Genomic DNA, 20,529 nt, shown 5'->3' with positions numbered 1-20,529 from the left:
AATGTTTTCCATTATATGTGTCACGTGTCACATTTTCCAATTGTTATTATTTCAAACTATAAAATGTTAAAACACAATGAAGCAATTGACCTATTAGTTTGAATTTTTTTTAATCGTATCCTGCTCTTTCAGGTTCTTTGCACCCAACACCAGCACCCGGTAGGGACAATGGGCAGCCAACTTACTCCTAGGTCTCTTTCAAACTTGTTCTTGAGGCACATAAGAGGGAAAAGCTTGGATATGGTGAAGTTCCTGGCCTCCAGTCAAATTCTTCCCATGATGTGCAGCTGAGATTGGGAGTTTACTCATTTTGTAGCAGTACACTGTACCACACAAATTAGTATTTGTTTCTAATTGGACATTGATTTTCTTTGCTTTAGGAAGTATACACCTAATCAATTCATCAAATTGAATGACCTGCCGGTGATTTCCCCGTAACACCCTGTTTCTCACATTGTCTTTGTGCATTTTGTTAAGCCTACACTGAATCATGTTCCTCCCTCTGGATTTTCCAAGAAGTTCCTGCCAACCATGTGTCATTCCACCCACAGTGTTTCATTCCAAAGTTCCTTTTTTCACACAGAACAAAAAATATAAGCCTTCCCATAAGTGCTGCAGTCTCCCACAGATGCAATCATAGGTTTCTGTCCCAGTCATTGCTGATAGCCCCCAGGAAACGGAGAAGAATGATCACAATAATACTCTACTCGTTCTGGGTGATGAACTACATTTGGTTAGAGATATTGCTGGTAAGTTGCTTTATTATTTTCTCTTTATTAGTTAATGTATTATTCAGAGTTTTCATCGATCGTACAAAAGTTCTGCTTTCTGGAATTGGGTGGATCACCATGTTGGAGACTATTCTGTTGCTTCTGAAACTAGTATTCAAGTACAGTCCAGACTATTAGAAGTCTTACTTCTGTGTTAACTGCTATATCGACATTATATTCACTCCGGTACTACTGGTTTGGGACAATTCTGATTCCATTCCAGTTCCAATTCACAGATTTTCCAGCAATTTTAATGTCCAGAAACTGATAACTCACTCAAAATAACCCCATTCTACAATGGAATAATGCATATGTTTGGGTTAGAATAATCCTTCAATAAAAATAAAAATGTGTGTATTGATATTCTGGCAGTTCACTCACTTGCCTTTGGGACCATGGAGTATTTTTAGAACTTTCCCTCAGAAGATTATGGAGAGTTAAGATAGAGTCTATGATCTGTGTAAAGAATAGAGTCTCCTTGAATCAACATACTACTAAACGGGTACTGAGCTGCACCACTACTTAGAAGAGCACTTATCTTAATTTGTCATAACAAAATTAATTGAAAGCGCATAGGGTGCAAATTTATGTGGAAAAAAAAGAGATTTCATCCACAGCACAAGTGGCTCATAGTTAAGGATTAATTGGTGCTAAATTATCAATTACTGAAGGAGATTATAAGGTTGCCTGGTAAATGGGAATGGAAAAATTTGCACTGGGGTGCTTGAGGGTGCTTTTCCAAATTTAATGTAAACCATCAGTGCATAGTAGAAAGAGAATTACTCTGCAGCCAGAAATATTGACGATTGGTTTTAAAAATGGAAAAAAAAGTTCCATTTCCATTGATACCTCAGAATGTTCCAATTTATAATTCCACCTTTTTTTCTTTATTCTCTCCAATTCCACTCATTTTAATGAATTAATTGAACACATTAACCATACAATGCCTTTGTTAAAATAAGGTATGCTGTAGTGTTATATTTTTCTGGATGGCATTCATTGATACCAAACACGTTTCATAAAGTTAGTTTCCTCATACATTGTTGTACAGACTTCTATTGTGGTTAAAAAGTTCCTTGTTATTTTATGCCTTTGGCTAGATGCAGGCTTGACTGTAACTGCTTCCCCCTTTAGAACAATAGGAACCTGAAATTCTTGGCAAACTCAAAAGGTAATAGAAGAACATGATTATGGTTAAATGAGTACTTCCTATACAGGGTCATTTTATACCATGTGCTGGAAAGGAAGAAAGAAAGAATTTATATAGCATGTTATCACATTTCTTAAAATATTTCAATGCAAGTCATATGCATTCCAATGGGTTGGATGTTGAAATAAAGATAACAGACTAACAGTTTTCACTGTAATTAATGTGCAAATTGGATAGAAATGTTTACTGACCACACATGATCTATTAAATGCATAAATCAAGATGTTACTGTCCAAAGTGCCCTGCTTTTCCTAAAGCTAGGTGATTCCATCTACCTTGTCATCTGATACAACATTTAAATAATGTGAAGTTACTGTACTTAGCTCATGGACATGAACTAAACATGCCAGGAAAAGTTAAGGCTTGTCTAATCCAGGATAAGTACCCTTTTATTGACATGGTAGACTTAATGATTGCCAAATAACCTCTCTGGCATTAAAAAGTACATTTAACAAATGTGGAATTCAGTCCTTCAGATTTCAATTGTTGTTGGAGATTTAAAAATAAAAAAAACTCTTTTTTTTACTTTTCCTTCTGTTTCCTTTTTCTTCTCTCTTGATCCGATTTTTCCCATCTCCTTATTTTGCACTCCATACCTTATTTTACATTGACACTTCCTGGTTCATTCTCTGTGCTGTCAACTTAAACCTTGACTATGAACCACTTGTGCTGTGGATGAAACCTCTCTTCTTCCACATGAATTTGCACCCCACACCATTTTAATTAATTTTGTTATGATTGGTAAATATCAACAATTTGACTGATAAACGAGATGCACAGTTGCTTATCCTATTCACAGAAGTCTCAGATCGCTTGCAGGGGATGCTACATTTTCCATGGTTGGCTGATGAACTTCGAGTACAAAAGTCCAAGGAAAATATATGGCCAAGAGCAAGTCTATTGAATAGCTGGTGCCTCCCCTTCATTGCTGCCTGCAAAATCTGACCCAAGAGATTATTTCAAAGTTACCATTATTAATTAAGTAAATGTGGCAACCATCTTGCTTATAGCAGTGCTCCACAAACAGCAACAAGAATTACCAGTTTTAGTGCCAAATCAACAATTTTGTTGTAGTTGTGATTCATCACAAATAAAATTGCACTGAAGAAAGATATTTTTCAAAAGTCTTTGTGAAGATGGCGATTAATGAGAAATCACTTGTGTGTGTGACTCCTAACCCATTCAAGCTGTGTGCCTGGATTACATATGTTGTCAGCTTTCTGATTATTTTACACAGCATCATTGCATGAGAATTAAAGATAAAGACTGGAATTTTACCTCACCACAATCTCCCCTCAACACCCGCCCCCCCCACACACCAGACACACACACACACATACACATACACTCACAACACACGCACACTCACAATTAAATGTCTATTAGACTATAAATTGTGGGGAGGGTAAATTTAATTTAAAATGTCTATTCTGTTTTTCCTGTTTTGCTTAGCTATAATGTTATTAGCTGTGTTCAGACTTTCTACTACATATCTGAACCTTTCAACAGAATTAAATATGCAATACTATTCAAATTAATTTATTTGTCTCATGAGTGCTATGAATTGAGAAGTGGTCGAGAGTTCAGTATATTTAGCTATTTACACATCATTTCAAAATTCAAAGGAAGAGTGCTTTGACATTATGGGGCACACAGGGTTTTAAACAGCAAATTCCACAATAATGTCATTTTTCATTGAAATTAAAATAAATTGAACTCAAGTAACCATGACAACATCAGCAAAACTCTTCACTGCTCATTGAGCTGCGACAATTCTGACTCAATGCCACGTCAAGACAGACTTGGAGTCCTTTCAGACCTTGCCTGTGGGAATGGCCATCTGTTTCCAGGCAGCCAAATACTTACATAAACTATTCGTAGATGGATTTTTAATTCTACTTGTCAGACTTATATTTCTATTTTCCGCTATAATTTTCTCCTCTCCTCTCCTCTCCTATGTTTTCTGACTCATATTGGAGAACTTCCACAGGCAATTCACCCAAGTACCCCATCTTCGTGTGTGAGCCTTAACTGTGCATTTTAAGTAGGCAATTCAACCTGGTGACGCTGTGCTCATCTGTCACCTACACGTGTAAATTTCCCGGCAAGTATCATTAGAAAGCAATCAGGAGCAGGAATCCTGTCCCCCATTTAATCCCCCATTCCAAGCTCCCTTCCTCCACATCGTCACCATCCATTGCAGTCTAGGGATGCTGAGATTAATTGTACAGAGCTTTACAACATTCCAGTTTAATAAACTAATTGGTACAAGGAGAAATGCGCTTACAAACTGAACCATCAGCGCAACCTATCACTCTATTCTAATTATTCTGGGTCAAGCTATATATATAACTATCTATACAAATGATCCAGTTGGAATGGAAAGGGAAGAATCCAGTTGTTGTGGTCCATATAGGAACCGATGACATAGGTAGAATTAAGAATGATGTTCTGTGGAAGGAGTTTGAGGAACTGGGTTCCATATTAATAAACAGGATCTCAAGAGTAATAATCTCTGGAAAACCACCTGAGCAAGGCACAAATTGGCATAGGGTCAACAGACTGGAGAATTAAACGTATGGCTCAAAGAGCGGTGCAAAAAGAAGTGGTTTGATTTATGGGGCATTGGTACCAGTACTGGGGACAGAAGGGGTGGGCTCCGCTTTAACTGGGCTGCGATCAGCATCCTGGTGAATTGTGGAATTAGCGCCATGGATAGCGCTTTAAACTAAAGAGCTTTAGGGAGGCTGGTGCGCAGGTGAAATATAATTTAGAAATCTAAAAAGTTGCGGCAATAGAGCAGTATAGCAATTTTGATAAAGACAAGCAGAGGGGCACAAGAAGGGGCAGAGAGCTTAAAGGTAAAGACCATGAAAAAAATAGTTGTACAATAAAATTAAATTAAAGGCTATTTATCTGAATACAGAAAGCATTCATAATAAGATGGATAAATTAGCAGCGCAAATAGAGTTAAATTGTCAAGATCTAATCACCATTACAGAGACATAAGGCAGGATTTTGGATTTTGGGTCAGGATCCTACTGTCAGGGTCAAATTGGGGTAATGAGCCCGGACTGTGTAAGAAGAAGTTATCCAGCATTGATTTTTCACAAATTGGCCAATTAGTGGCCAGAGGGCAGGCCCACCATCCAGTTAAGGATGGCGTGCAGGTTCTAGAAGAAGGAGGGCCAGTAAGAAGCCCTTCGCAATTTGGAAGGAGCAGCAGGCTGCAATTCAGGTACAAGGGAGTGATGGCACCTCCATCTTGAGGTAACCTCTCTCCAACTTTTTAAACTTTTAAATTAAAAATGGACTCAGCACCCATTGCATAGGCAAAACCTACCTGACCACCATTCCACCACATAAAAATGGCCCAGAGGCAGGATGGTCCCAGCAAACTGGCACACCAACCGATGGTGCAAATTTTCACACTCGCCCACACACCTTCATATAGGAGTGAAAATTCAGCCCACGGTTACAAGATGACCAGGATTATTGTTAAACAATATTGCTTATTGAAACTGAAAATAGGAAGCTCTTAAGAGCAACTGAAGAGGTAAGCGCAAGATTACAAGATGTGGACAAAAGAGCAGAGGACTTGCCCTTAGGCAGATCACTACTACATTGTGTACTAAGGCCAATTTAATTAGTAATGCCATTGTGAAAGGTCCCCTGGAAAAAGTGGTTGTAATAATATCATTGAGTTCCTTATTAACTTTGAGACAGACATACTCCAGTCCAAAACAAGAATCTTAAACTTAGTAAAGCCGATTCACAGGTATGGGGGAGAGCTAGCTAAGGCTGGTGGGGTAAATATACTAAAAGGTATGGCAGTAAATGAACAGTGGGAAACATTTAAAGAAACAATTCAAAATGCTTAACAAAAATTCATTCCATTAAAAAAAACAAAAACTCAGCAAGAAAGATCCATCCATGGCTAACTAGGGAAGTTAAGGATAGCACTGGATTAAAAGAAGAGGCTTATAATTTTGTGAAGAATAGTAGTAAGCCTAAGCTTGCTTGTGTTTTCAGCTTTTCCCATATTACATGGTGTCACCACAATTCTGGTTAATCACCCTTCACGTTAACAATAATTTTTGGCATTTGACAGGTGGTTTTATAGCTAGATGTCCTTCCTGCAACCAACCTTCCCAACTTATCAAGGCTGGGCACTGTCAGCACCAATACATGCAAACATGCCTGCACCAGTGGATGGGTTCTTCCGTGGCTAACATGTCCTAGTATGGGACTTGAACCTAGAATCTTCTGGGTCAGATGCAGGAGCACTACCAACTGTGCCACTCAAATAGCAAGCCTGCACATTGGGACAATCTTAGAAACCAGCAAAGGGTGACCAAAAAGTTGGAAAAAAGGGAAAATACAGAATATGAGAGTAAACTAGCCAGAAACATAAAAATTGATTGGAAGAACATCTACAGGTATATAAAAAAGAGAGTAGATAAAGTAGAGGATTGGCCCCTTAGAGGCAGATACAGAAGAAACTATCGTGGGGAATGCAGAGACTTTGAACAAATATTTGGTGCCTGTCTTCGCAGTAGGAGACCCAGATTGCATAACAGAAATAGAAGTTAACCAAGGAACTAATAAGAGTGAGGACGTTGAAGTAGTTAATGTCAGCAGAGAAAAAGTAGTCGAGAAACTTAAGGGACTAAAAACCAACAAATCCTCAATATTTAATGGCCTAAATCATAGGGTTTTAGCAGAATTGCTGCAGAGATATTGGATGCACTGGCTGTGATTTTCCAAAATGCCCTAAGTTGTAGAAAGGTCCCAGAGGATTGGAAGGTCGCAAATTATTCAAGAAAGGGGGGAAAGAGTAAACAGGGAGCTATAGGCCAGTTAGCCTGAAATCGGTCACTGTGAAAATTCTGGAAACTATTATCAAGGAAGTCTTAACAATGCATGCAGAAAATCATGGTATGATCAGACATAACCAACATAGCTTTATCAAAGAGAACACATATATGACAAATTTATTAACGATTGTTGAGGCTGTAACCAGTAATGTAGATAAAAGTGGATCCAGTAGATGTAGCATTCTTGGATTTGCAAAAGGTATTTGATAAGGTGCCACACAAAAGGTTTATACACAAGATATGGGCTCATGGAGTTGTGGTAATATATTAGCATGAATGGAGGATTGTTTAACAGACAGGAAGCTCGGAGTAGGGATAAACAGGGTATTTTCAAATTGACAGGCTGTGATTAGTGGAGTGCCACAAGGATCAATGTGGGGGCCTCAGCAGTTTACAACATATATTAATGACTTACGAGAAGAGATCAAGAGTAACATATCTAAGTTTGCTGATGATACAAAGTTGGACAGGAATATAATCATGAGGGGGCCACAAAGAGGCTACAAAGCCATGACTAAGGGTAGTAAGGTAGCAGATAGAGTATAATATGGTGACGTTTGAGGTTATTCACTTTGGTAGTAGGCATAGAAAAACAGAACATTTTTTAAATAGTATGAAACTTCTAAATGTTGATGTTCAGAAAGACTTGGGTCATACAAGGGACACAAACAGTTAGAATGCAGGTATAACAAGTAATTTGGAAAGGCAAATGGCATTTTGGCCTTTATCACAAGGGGATTGGAGAACAAGAATACAGAAGAGTCTCGCTACAATTGTATACACTTTGGTGAGACCACACCTGGAGTACTGCACACAGTTTTGGTCTCCATATCCATGGGTGGATATATTTGTTTTAGAGGTGGTGAGTGAAGGTTTACTAGGCTGATCCCTTGGATAACAGGGTTGTCCTACATTGAGGGGCTGAGTAAATTGGCACTATATTTTCGAGAGTTTAGAAGAATGAGAGGTGATCTCATTGAAACATGCAAAGTTCTGAAGGGGACTGACAGGGTGGACACTGAGAGGTTGTTTCTGCTGGCTGGAGAATCTAGAACATGGGGCGTCAGTCTCATTATAAGGAGATAATCATTTAGGACTGACATGAGGGGATATTTTTTCACTCAGTGGGTTATGAATCTTTGGAATTCTCTACTCCAGTGTGTTGTGGATGCTCCATCATTGAGCATATTTAAGGTTGATATAGACAGGTTTTGGTCTCTCAGGGAATCTAGGGGTAAGGGGATAAAAGCAAAATACTGCAGATGCTGGAAAAAGGAATTAAAAACATAAAATGCTGGAAAGACTCAGCAGGTCTGGCAGCATCTATGGAGAGAGAAACAGAGTTAATGTTTCAAATCCGTATGAGTCCAGCTCTGAAGAAGAGTCCTACAGACTCGCCACAGATGCTGCCAGACCTGCTGAGTTTTTCCAGGGACAAGGGGAGCAGGTGGGAAAGTGGAGTTAAGGCAGGTCAGCCATTATCATATTGAGTGGCGAAACATGCTCGAGGGACCGTATGGTCTACTCCTGCTTCTGCTTCTCATGTTCTAATGTTCTTATAGACCACTTGAGGTGCCCTGATTGTTCCTCAAGCAAGATGGTCAGGATGGCAGAGGAGTGCCTGGCAATTGCCTTCACCGTCCCCCACCACAAACATTCAGCTGAATTTCCACTGGCAAGGGGCAGATAGACACCAAAGAAGCACCTCCATGGGGGTATTTGGGCACCCCTGTCATGGTGCAAGGGGAGTTAAACACCAAATTCCAGAAAACTAACCTCCCACCCAAAAGTGCTACACCCCCAAGTGACTTTGTTGTCAATTTATCGATGCTCATTAATTGTTACAGATAGAGAAGTAAAAAGTGGGAAAAAGTACCGTTGGAAATAAAGCTTATTAAATACCCTTCTTTGTTTTTGTTTTTAAACTGAAATTTAGTTTTTATTCTCTTGTTTTGTTTATCTTCTTATTGTAGGTACCAGTTACTGGGCAGTCAACTATTGGTGATGGAGAACCAGAAGTTTCAAATTCTCTTCAGAAGTATTTAGTGGCTGCTCTTGTCCTGCTGGTTATACTACTGTTAGTATGTGTTGCAGCAATCTTTGGAATAACTCTCATCTACATTAAACTCAGTCAGGTATTTGTCACTTTATTGAAAAGAAACACAAGATAAAATAAAGATTTGCATCTCTTCGATAGTTGTAAGAAGAAACAACAGGAACCTGAGTAGGTCATTAAGCCTCTATTCATTGGCTGATGTGCACCTCAACCCTATTTGCCCACCTCAACTTCATATCCCTCGATGCTCTTACCTAACAATAATCTGTCGATCTCAGCTTTTAAAGCTCCTATTAACCCAAGGTTCACAGCCTTTTGTGTGAGAAAGTTCCAGATTTCCACTACCCTATGTCAAAAGTGCTTCCTAATTTTATTTCTTGTTTATGCTATATGGATGTAAACAACTGTAAAAGGCCCTCGATATATGAATTTGCACAAAATCCAATTTAACTTTGTGCTGTTAATCTGACAATGATGTATTCATGCCCAATGCAGAGTTCAAATGTGGTTCTAATTTTTTAATCTTGGCCCTGAAATTCTATGCATTTCTACTCCCACTAAAATATTGGTGAAACCCCGAAGGAAATGATGGAACCCAGTTAATTCAACCGTCCAGCATTTCTGCAAGTTCTAGGATTACTTCCCCTTACACATAAGTGAAGGGACTTCTCCTTCCTAGCTGTGGATGAGGGCCCAGATTATCAGAGATAATCAATGATTATCAAACCTCCCCTCACCCACTGAAACAAATTACAGTATCTTTGTCAGGGGTGTGGGAGCAAGGGGTTGTGGCTGGGAGGTGGGGGAAAACATCAGGATCGGGAGGAGCCCGCTATAATTTCCATTCCCTGATGGGCAGGTGGGTAACAAAATTTCTACTCATATGGGCAAAGTGGTGTCACTGTGGCACTGCCACCTGCTGATCCATGCAAATGAGGAGCTGTCCCACTGATTCCAGAAACTCTGCCAGGTGTCAGTTGGAGAGGCACCAGTAAGCAACAGCCTCATCACAACCTGTGGGATGCCAGGGCCCTGATGTTTGCTGAAGATGGAGGATGTCCCATCTGATGATGTTTGTCACATTTTGGTACAGTTTATTCAGCTTTTAGCTCCTCCATTGTGCCAGCAACTATGGGGGGTCATTTTTGTCTTCATTATCTGGTTGATGTCCTGGTAAATCATATCATCTGCCCATTTTAAAACCCACTTGATTTTTCATTCCATTGATTTAATTGGATGAAGTTTGAAGAGGTTCTTTAATGTGCAAGTGATCCCTTCCAGCATTTTAAAGTTGAAAATTATCTGTACATCTTAAATGAACAGATCAATTACAATGAGATTCACAGGTGCTTTCTTCAAACGTTGCATCAACAACATATAGTCATTTCAAAAAATACACATTTAATTTGTCTCCAAATGTCCAATAAAGTTAATAATAGGTTGAATCTGACATTCTTGCTGCCTTAATACCTCAATTTATATTTACTAAACATGAGCAATTCAAAACAAATTCAAGAACACTCTAGGTAAATTCTGCTAGTGTGTTGCATTGAGACTAGAATAATCCTTGGTTTAATCCTTTGCCAGTGCTGACTTTGTTGATCTCTGTGGTTCAGATACTGTAATTTATTTCAGTGAGTGAGGGGAAGTTTGAAGTCAACTATGATGGGCTGGATTTCCACCAAACCTGAAAGCCCAGAAATCCATTAGCTTGTTGAAACACTTGAGCCCCAGGGAAAACATTGCTTGATTGACGGCCCTGGCTCTCTGATCTATGCTGTCAGTTTCACAATGTTTATTTACCCAAAATAAAGAGGCTTCAAGTGCTTGCAGTTTCTGCTATCGATTCTTTAAATGGTCTGGATGATTGACATTTTTATTGCTGAAAAATAGTCATGTCAAAGCTTTTCATCTTGTACTCACCAGGACATCCGCAAGAATACCAATGTATGGGGGAAACAACAATTTATACAGTATGTGAAGAGAGTGCTGATTGGTTGGCAAGTGGCCTTGTCAGCATTCTCTTCACATACAGTATAAATTGTTGTTTTTCCCCTTATACTGGTATTCTTGCAAGTGTCCTGATAAGTGCAAGCAGAATGCTTAGACATGTCTCTTTTTTTCAGCACTGTACTTCCAAACAACTAATTGACATTTTTATTGGCCTGTATTAAACTGGAGGGTTTTTTTTTAAGAAAGTGGAAAGTTATCAGTGAAGGACTGTTTTTTTAAAGCTTTGTTTTTACACATCCTACTGTCACTATAGGGTTCATTGGTTCTATACAGTGTGTAGTGGGTGAATGGACATGGAAGTGACATAGCTTGGAATGGGAGCCTGAGGGGCCATAGGGGTTGTTTGGGAGGGCCATGGAGGTGGGTGGGGGCCATGTCATGGCATAGATGGGGTATGAGAAATGTGTGGAGAGTGAGGGCTATAGGGCCTTTCTGTTTTATTTTAAGTGGGACAAAGTCCCACTGCACTGAGGCAGGCCTTTTAAAAAGCCCACATTGGCACCCAGCAGCCCCAGTGGTTGTCTCCGAACCTTTTCCCTGGTCGGTGGCTTGACTGCAGCCTGCAGTGCCACACCCCCTGAAATCCCCCCACGCCCCACCCCACCCAACGCAATGAAAATCCCATCCTTGCGAGCACCTTCTCCTGAGGTGGGTGGGCTGAGCTAGGAATTTTCCTGATTCCCGCTACCTACCTCAAGGATGAAAATCCAGCCTGAAATTTCCTACAACCAGCACTCATTGCTTAGCTTCCCAATGAAGACAATTTACCAGAGAGTCATAGAAGTCCCTCAAGCTAAAGAAATCAGAAAGGCTTGATTGAGAGATGAACAAGAGAAAAGGGAAAAAATGAGCAGAAGAATTATCAAGGTCAGCGAGCTGTTAGCTTGTTTTTAAAGAAAGCATTGGTCTCTTTTTAAATTGTCTTCTGAAAATGCTTATGTGCTGTTGTTCCAAATTAAGCCCTTTTTCTACTGTTTAATGTCTAAATAAGCCAACTGCTCCCATGCAGAGTGCAAGCAATTACACTTTTTTTTCAGATCGGGAAAATATTGTCAGAAAAAGATGACGAGACGTATGCACAGATTGGTACTAACCTGGCTCAATTTACACAAGTGAGGAAAGATAAGGACTTGACCAATACTAATGGGAATGTGAAAGGAAACAACAGCGTCGGACAAGTGGAAATTGACAATGAACATGACACAGAAGAGAGGTCAAGCAGGAGCTCTTATCTCAAGTCTCCTGATGGGACAGTTCAAGCCACCCCATTTAAGTCTGCCAACAAAGCAAAGCTTGGCATGAATTCATCAAAAGACTCCAATGCCAATGGATTCAGAGGGGATAGCCGGTTAACAGAGAATATTCCTAAATATTCCTCACCACCGTCTTACAACAATGCTATCAGGAATGGTTCACGAAATCCTGCAACACAAATGGATAAAGCAAATGGGAACCATGAAAATCTAACTCATGGAGAGTTGAATAATTCCCAGGGGAATGTGCTTCAACAATCAACAGAGTTGAGAACTTTCAACCATGCTGCAAACAGTGGCTCTGTTGTCACCCAAATTAATCAGAAAACTGCAAAAAAGCCTAAAACTGAAGCAGGGCATTTGGAGGCAAACGTCCCAGAGCACTCTTCTCCTGACGCAAGTATTTACGCAATTTATGATGTGCCACGACCTTGCTTGTGTTCCTCGATGTGCCGTGGTGTAGTCTGGCATACATCAACTTTCCAACACAACACTCTGAAGCGCTCCTTAAGTGAAATAGGCCCCTCTGCCTTTGAACTACCACTTGAAATGCTTCAGGATAACAAGTATGCCGTGCCTCGACCTGTGACCTTCCCAAACCATGTAAACTATGAAGCTGATTTTAAGAATCTGGAGAAATCTTCATCCAAGGACTCTGGCGTCCTGTCATATGTGGATTCCCAGTTGCTAGATTTGATCCCTGAGGGAAATGAACCTCATCTTGACTCAAAAAGTAATCTCGAAAACAAACAAAGACAAGTAGCAGATAAGGAATCCACTGGTGACACGAGTTCATTTATTTAATAGAATTGTAAATTAGGAGTCCCAAACATACATAAAATGAGTAACGTGCCTTTAAAGTTCAAAAGAAGGAATTGCCCTGTGCACTTTCTTAAGACATGAAAGATAGCAAGTGTTGAACTTTTGTTAGCAATCCACATGTACCCCGTTTGTACATTTAATTTATTACTGGTGATAAGTTCAGCTAATTTGTGTTTATTAAGTGAAAATTTGCTAATTTACTAACTTCTGTCAATAAGCAAAGAGGTTATGCATCTGTAGCAAATAACTTCTAACTCCCAAATAGCAGGAACGAATGGCACAAGAATGGGAGATAATTATTTCCACTGGTCTAACAACTTATTAGAAGATAATAAGAGAGTCTAGAGCACTCAATCAAATAGCAAAACAATTATTTTGAAGCAGATCAACTGGAAAAGTTGGGACTCTGCACTCTGCCACCTCATTTGTATTATGACATTTATCATGCATAAATATCAATTATATATAATTGACCTGAAGCTTAAGTTACATGGCATATTACAAAATTGTGGTGTCCAATTCTGAGCATCACATTTTGGAAAAGATGTTGAGGCCTAGGCAAGGGTACAGAGGTGATTTACCAGAAGAAAACCTGGGATTTCAAGTACCTGGGAAGACTAGAGAAGTTGAGGTTGTTCTCCAGAGAAAGCTAAGGGACGAGCTAATAGTGATGTTCGAAATTATGAAGTGTTTTGGTAGGGCGAATGGGGAGAGATTATTTCCACTGGTAGGAAGTAACCAAGGGACTAAGATAATTAGGAAGATAAGTGGGGAGAACTTCTTTTTACTCAGCAAGTTGGTAAGATCTGGAATGCACTGCATGAAAACCCCACCACCCTACCCTCAACTTTGGCATCTGCATACCTACAGTCTGCCTCTCACTCAAATCAGACAGGAAGTGGTAATTGGCTGTTAGGTGGGTACATTATTTTTGGGAACTGGAGGCTATTACAGAGGAACAAAAAAATGCCCCCTGGCACTTAGGTAAGTCATCAGGAAGGGGTTTCAGGACCGTCTTATAATCAAGGAAGGGATAACCCAGGGCAAGGGAAGTCTAACCTTACCTTGGTCATGTCTTGTAGGAGCATTTTATGGCCTTGCTCCTCTTCCTGTGAGTTTCACCAGGTGAGAAAGCTATAATGCCTTCTCTGCTAATGTCACAGGTTAAAATTGGAATCAAGGGTTATCAGACCCCGATCTGCATACTTAAAGAAAATCCATACTAATGACATCTTTGCCACCTGCTCACAAAGGCAGGCTGACAGAGAAATCAGTGGGAATAGAGAGGGTCACAAGCAGTTAAGTATACTATCAGAGTTAATTGCCTGCTCTCAACATCACTCCCTTCTTCCTGCCAGACAGATAGGATTAAAATCATCTCTGCTAAACGCATTAAGCAATTGGTATCTAAAAATATTTCCCTGCAGATAATGCACAGTGTAGACCCAGATATCCACAATTCTTATGTTCATATCTTTGCACACCATTTATCCCCAAAAGTATCCAAGTCATCTAGTGGAGAAGTCATTGTCATCTCTGAGACTGAGGAAGAAAACAGTTCAAATGAAGACTGAAAGATATCTGCCAGTAACAGAGAGCCAAAATCTGAGGAAGAAATATAAAAATGCTGACAGCTGCATTACAGGATGTTGTATCCTCCACAGGACCATTTTTGTTCAAAGAATTATCTAAGGATGTTCTTACACCACAGCAATCAGCCCAACTTGCAGCAGGGCAGAACTGGCTTCAAATTTCCTGGCTCCTGCCTTGCTAGAATGGGTAAAGCTCTTTGTAAACAAATCGAAAATGTAAATGTTGAGAGACAAATGGAGAGAGTTGAATTCCTGCTCAAAATTGAAGCGAGGTTAGGTGGGTTTACAAAATGTCCCTGAGGTCCAATGAAACCCCTAAGTACTTTACAACTTCATTACTCAGTGAATGGTTAGAATGTGGTACTGGCTACCACAAGGAGCAGTTGACCCATATAGCATAGATACATTTAAGGAGAAGCTAAACAAGGACGTGAGGGAGAAAGTAATAGAAAGTTACACTGATAGGGTTAAATGAAGAAGAATGGGAGGAGGTTCATGTGATGCAAAATATCAACATGGACAAGTTGGGATGTGGTCTGCTTCTGTGCTGTGAATTCTATGTGAATCAGATTTGACACTGCAGCAGATTTGCAATCCATGCAGTGTCAAACCACAATGATCTATGATTGCCATATTCATGGAGCCACATCTCGATGTTTCCTGAAGCCAGCTAAGACACTGGGTGGAACGTTGTGTCCTCTCCCATGGCGGGTTTGGAGGCAGGGGGACATTTAATTGGGCGGGTGAGAACCCTGCTGCTTTCCCATCCCCATCCCAATTATGCCCGGGATGGAAAGGCCCATGGTCAGCCTTCCCAACCTGCTGCCAATTGATGCCCTTGTGTGGTCAATTAATACCTATTTAAGGGCCTCATCCAACAGTCACTGTTACTAACCTGGCAACAGACAGGGGCCTCACCTTGCGGGGAGCACAACAAGCAAATCCACATGAGGTTGTTCGCAGGCTCCCAAGGAGTTCACTGGTTCAAAGGCATTCAGTGCCTGATCAAGGGACCCAGGCCACCCCCTGTCCTGATTTCCACCTCCCCTCGCCTGTGAACCCCATCGCCTGTACTTCCTCCTGCCATCACTCACTTCTGGCCTGGGATCCAGCAACAGTCCTAGGCCTGTTAGTTGTTGTACCAGCAGTGCAGTGGCTGCTGCCATTAAGTAGAATTGGAGGCCTCTGATTGACCAGCAGTTCTTGGATCCTTGATCCCAGGGAATGCCCACCGCTGGTCTGTCAAGTGTCTGAGTGGCACAAAGCGTGCTGGGACATTCCAAAAAGAGGTGACATGGGGGTCTCACTAGCTCTCCAGCTAGCAGCCATAACCACCGACACCTCCACAACGTTCCACCCTAGCTCTAAAATTACAGTCAGTTTATCATCAGTGCAAAGCTGAAATGACTTACCACCAATGGTAAACTTGCATCCCAAAGGACATGAAAGAATGTTGGACATGGAGAAGCATTTATGCTCAGCGCCAGCATAATAATTAAGTCTGTGCAGCCTAGCTCAATCCAATTTCAAAATCTCACTGAGGGAGGAACAATTCTGCAATCTCTAGATCATTGGCCAGTGATCTCTGCTGGAACATGTTAGTGTGTGCATGTTGCTAAAGGGAGGGATAAGGTTCAGCAATGACATTCCTCACCTGTGTTTTTTTTAATCAATAGTTCTATGTGAGGGGTGAAGATCCAGGGTACCAAGCACCACCAAGCATGAAAAAAGTAGCCTAACAGACTTAATAAATTACATGGTGATTAAGTTGAGTAGTCAGATGGCACACCAGACCTAAAAATCCTCGGGCATGTTTTGTTGACAAAATGCAGCACATCGAATGCAAGCAACCTTTGCTCCTGACCCTCTGAGGTGGTTTGGGAGGTTATATAAGTTAAACTACAGGTGGGCACTTGCATCACTATGGAGACAATTTGGGCACCTACCTGAGGAAAATGGAAGGAGGAAGCAGAAAAAGATTGTAAGAGGCTCACGATCAGTGAGGGGAGACTTCGGCCTGAGTGAGACAAAGACCGAGTGAGTATACTTGGGAATTTGGTTCAAAGTAGGAATTCAACTGGTAAATTGTTTTCAAGTTCAAATTTGGAGTAAGAGTCAAGTTCTGACTGAGAACAAACAACCCAGAAATTAAGTAGCCTAGTTAAATAGGCAACTGTCTTAGTGGCAGTTAACTGTCCATCACCCAAAAGCCCTTTGCCTGAATAGGGCCTAAATTAGATGCTGATAACTGTAGCAGGAAGCTAGGCTAAAGAGTGACTCATCACAGATCTAGATAAGAAAGGGACTTTTTAAGCGCATGATCAGTAAGAGGTGCACAATCAGTGAGGGGAAACTTCAGCCTGAGTGAGACAGAGACCAAATAAATATATTAGGGAATTTGGTTCAAAGTGGGAATTTGGTGTATGGGGGATTAAGGTGCTTTAGGTAAGGTTTACTGTAAGAAGTGTGACTTAGAATGGAGTGCTGGGACTTGGGTAATTAAGGGAGTTAGGGAAGTAAGGAAGGGAAAAGGTGCTCTTTTTCTTTCTGCTTTCTAATTTTCTCAGCCTTCAGCAAGTGGCCGCACTCTACAACAGGAGAAGAAGTTGTTATTCGGTGAGTAATTGGTAAGTGACTATTCTATTCTTAAGGTTCAAAATAGTCTAGCAACTGGTGGCAAGGTTAATAAAATATATAAAAACAAAAGTAAAACATATAATTGAATAAAATAATAAAGTAGTTAATTAGAACACATAACAGATGTCAGGATGATATGTCACAGCTGTAGCATATGGGAGCTCCTGGATGCCTGTTTGATCCAGGGCAAACATGTCTGCAGTAAGTGTTTGAAGTTGAGCAGCTTTGGCTCAGAGTTTATGAGCTAGGGGCTGAACTATAGGCACTGCAACGCATCAGGGAGGGGGAAAGTTACCTGGATTCTTTGTACCAGGAGGCAGTCACACCTCTTAGGACAGGGTCTTCTGATTTGGTCAGTGGTCAGGGACAGGAGAATGTGACTGCAAATGAGGCAGGTAAGGAGACTCAGGGCAGGAGTGCAGGAGCCTCGGCCCTTGCAATTGTCCAACAGGTTTGAGCTTTTTTCAGCTTGTTTGGATGAGAGTGGGGCTGCATGGTGGTTGAGCTAACTAGCCAAGGCACCGTGGTACAGGAAGCCATTCAAGTGAGGGGGCCAAAAAGGAATGTAGTGGTAGTAGGCGGATAGTATAGTCAGAGGGATTGACACCATTCTCTGCAGCAAGGAGCGTGAGTCCAGAGGCTGTGTTGCCTGCCCGATGCCAGGGTTCAGGACATGTGCTCAGGGCTGGAGAGAAACTTGCAGTGGGAGGGGGAGGACCCAGTCGTCTTGGTCCTTGTAGGTACCAATGACATAGGCAGGACAAAGAAGGATGTTCTGCATAGTCAGTATGAAGACCTGGGCACCAAATTAAAAAGCAGAACCTCAAAGGTCATAATCTCTGGACTATTACCTAAGCCACATGCAAATTAGCATAGGACAAATCAGATTAGGGAGGTGAATGTGTGGCTCAAAGACTGGTGTGGGAGAAATGGGCTCCAGTTCATGGGGCACTGGCACCAACATTGAGGAAAGTGGAATCTATACCATTGGGATGGTATTCACCTGAACCGTGCTGGGACCTGTGTTCTTGCAAGCCACATAACTAGGGAAATAGAGAGGGTTTTAAACTAAATAGTGGTGGCAAGGGATCAAATCTGGGAAGATGTGGTAAATCAAAGAATAGAGACAAAGCAAAAGAGAAAGGTATTGTTACTGGAAATGAAAAACAGACCATGACAGGAAGGGAAAAAGAATACAAATATAACAGTAAATCAACAGATTAAACTAGAGGTTATAAAAAGAATAAAAGGATAAAATTAAAAGCCCTGTCTCTAAATGCACGTAGCATTCGAGACAAAACAGATGAACTGAGAGTGCACATAGAAATAAATAATTACGATTTGATAGCCATTACAGAGACATGGCTGCAGGAGCACATGGATTGGGACCTGAATATTGAGGGGTACAGGATAGTTAGGAAGGACAGGAAGTGAGGAAAATGTGGAGGGGTGGCTCTGTTAGTTAATGATGGTATTAGCACAATAGAGAGAGTGACCTAAGTTCAGGAAACCAGGATGTGGAGACTGTTTGGTAGAGATGACATCCTGCCAGAGAAGCGGGCCCCGCCGCCATTTTATGTGGGCGAGCCAATTAAGGCCCACCCAGCATGATGTCCATTGGGAAGCAATATGCGCTCCCTGTGCGGGCGGGGGGGGGATTCCCCAAAAGCGAGATTGTGTTCTTTCGCGCATGCGCACGAAAAATGGCACATGACCCTGAGGCAAAGTGCAACCTCAGGGAGATTGCAGACACTTTTTAAAAGATTAAAAATGGAAAAAAAATTGCTCTAACCTATCCCCCTCAGGTGACAATGTCACATGAGATGGGACATGTTCATAAATTACAGTAAAACTTTATTAAACTTTTTAGAACCCTGCATGAAACCTCATCCCACCGGTGGATGAGGTTTCATGTTTTCCCTATTTGCCGCCGGGACTCCTGACCTGCCCACCAACCTTAACGTTGGACGGGCAGGTCCTTTAATTGTTTAACTGATCCTGTCAATGCCCTCAATTGGCCATTGACAGGTCAGCAGGCGTACAGCTGATTTTGCTGTGCCCCCGCCTTCCTGAAAATTTAAATGGGTCGGGATGATGTCCGGGGTTCCACTCAACATCATCCTGTCTCATTTTATGCGCCAGCGAGCGGGCCCCGCCCACTGCTCGCCGACGGCAAAATCCTGCCCTATGATTTTAAACTTAAATAAGTGCAACGTGGGCAAGAAAGCTGAGCCGACTAAAGTGAATTGGCAAATTAGGTTTATGCATAGGTCAATAGAGATGCAGTGGCTAATATTTAAGGGGATATTTCAGAATGCACAGAATAGGTACATTCCAACGAGTAACAAAAAGTCCAAGGATGGACACACTATCCGTGGTTAACTCAAAAGGTTAAAAATAGTATCAAACTTAAAGAAAAAGCATACAATCGTGCAAAAACAGCTGGCAGGTCAGAACATTTGACAGAATATAAGGAACAGCAAAGAATGACCAAAAGACTAATGAAGAGGGAAAAATTAGAGTATGAGAGAAAGCTAGCCAGAAATATAAAAACAGATAGTAAGAGTTTTTATGAATATTTTAAAAAGGAACGAGTTAAAAGTGAGTGTTGGTCCTATACAAAGTGACTCTAGAGGTTTGATAATGGAAAACAAGGAAATGGCAGATGAGTTGAACAGATATTTTGTATCAATTTTCACTGTAGAAGATACAAGTAACATCCCAAGAAGCAGCTATAAAGCAGGAAATGGAAATGGGGAAGGAAGTCAGGAAAATTACAGTCACCAGAGAAGTGTTACTAAGTAAATTGTTGGAACTGCAGGATGACAAGAGCCCGGGTCCTGATGGATTTCATCCTAGCGTCTTAAAAGAAGTCTCTAGTGAGATAGTTGATGCATTGGTTTTAATTTTCCAAAACTCCCTAGATTCAGGAAAGTCCCATTAGATTGGAAGATAACAAATGTAACTCCATTATTCAAAAAGGGAGGAAGACAGAAAGCGGGAAACTATAGATCAGTTAGCTTAACATCTGTGATAGGGAAATTGTTAGGAACTATTTTAATGAAGTTATAGCTGGGCACTTGGATAAGCTCAAGGTCATCAGGCAGAGTCAACATGGTTTTGTGAAAGGGAAATCATGTTTAACCAACATATTGGAGTTTATTGAGGAAGTAACATGCTGTGGATAAAGGGGAACCGGTGGATGTGCTATACTTCAATCTCCAGAAGGCATTTGATAAAATTCCACATCAAAAGTTATTGCAGAATATAAAAGCTCATGGCATATGGGGTAACATTTG

General features: G+C 40.9%; 1 protein-coding gene across 1 annotated transcript; it reads left to right on the top strand.

Annotated features, from left to right (window-relative positions):
• The first annotated feature begins 620 nt into the window (after positions 1 to 620).
• LOC121277418 lies at positions 621 to 17,822 on the top strand. Its single transcript, XM_041186900.1, has 3 exons — positions 621 to 749; positions 8,831 to 8,992; positions 11,964 to 17,822. Exons 1-3 carry the CDS (start codon positions 687 to 689, stop codon positions 12,981 to 12,983), a joined length of 1,245 nt encoding a protein of 414 aa, XP_041042834.1. The 5' UTR covers positions 621 to 686; the 3' UTR covers positions 12,984 to 17,822.
• The last annotated feature ends 2,707 nt before the right edge of the window (positions 17,823 to 20,529 follow it).

Source organism: Carcharodon carcharias, chromosome 1 (genome assembly GCF_017639515.1).
Source record: "Carcharodon carcharias isolate sCarCar2 chromosome 1, sCarCar2.pri, whole genome shotgun sequence".
In the NCBI taxonomy this organism is placed as follows: Eukaryota; Metazoa; Chordata; class Chondrichthyes; order Lamniformes; family Lamnidae; genus Carcharodon; species Carcharodon carcharias.
The sequence above is the reverse complement of the archived record's forward strand: the minus strand, read 5'-3'. Positions and strand labels throughout refer to the sequence as shown.

Bases quoted from the DNA above. Each gene is read 5' to 3' on its own strand.
- LOC121277418 (XM_041186900.1), top strand. From the start codon at position 687: ATGATCACAATAATACTCTACTCGTTCTGGGTGATGAACTACATTTGG. The intron at 750-8,830 runs GTAAGTTGCTTT...TTCTTATTGTAG, and splicing joins TTTGGTTAGAGATATTGCTG to GTACCAGTTACTGGGCAGTC. The intron at 8,993-11,963 runs GTATTTGTCACT...CTTTTTTTTCAG, and splicing joins TCTACATTAAACTCAGTCAG to ATCGGGAAAATATTGTCAGA.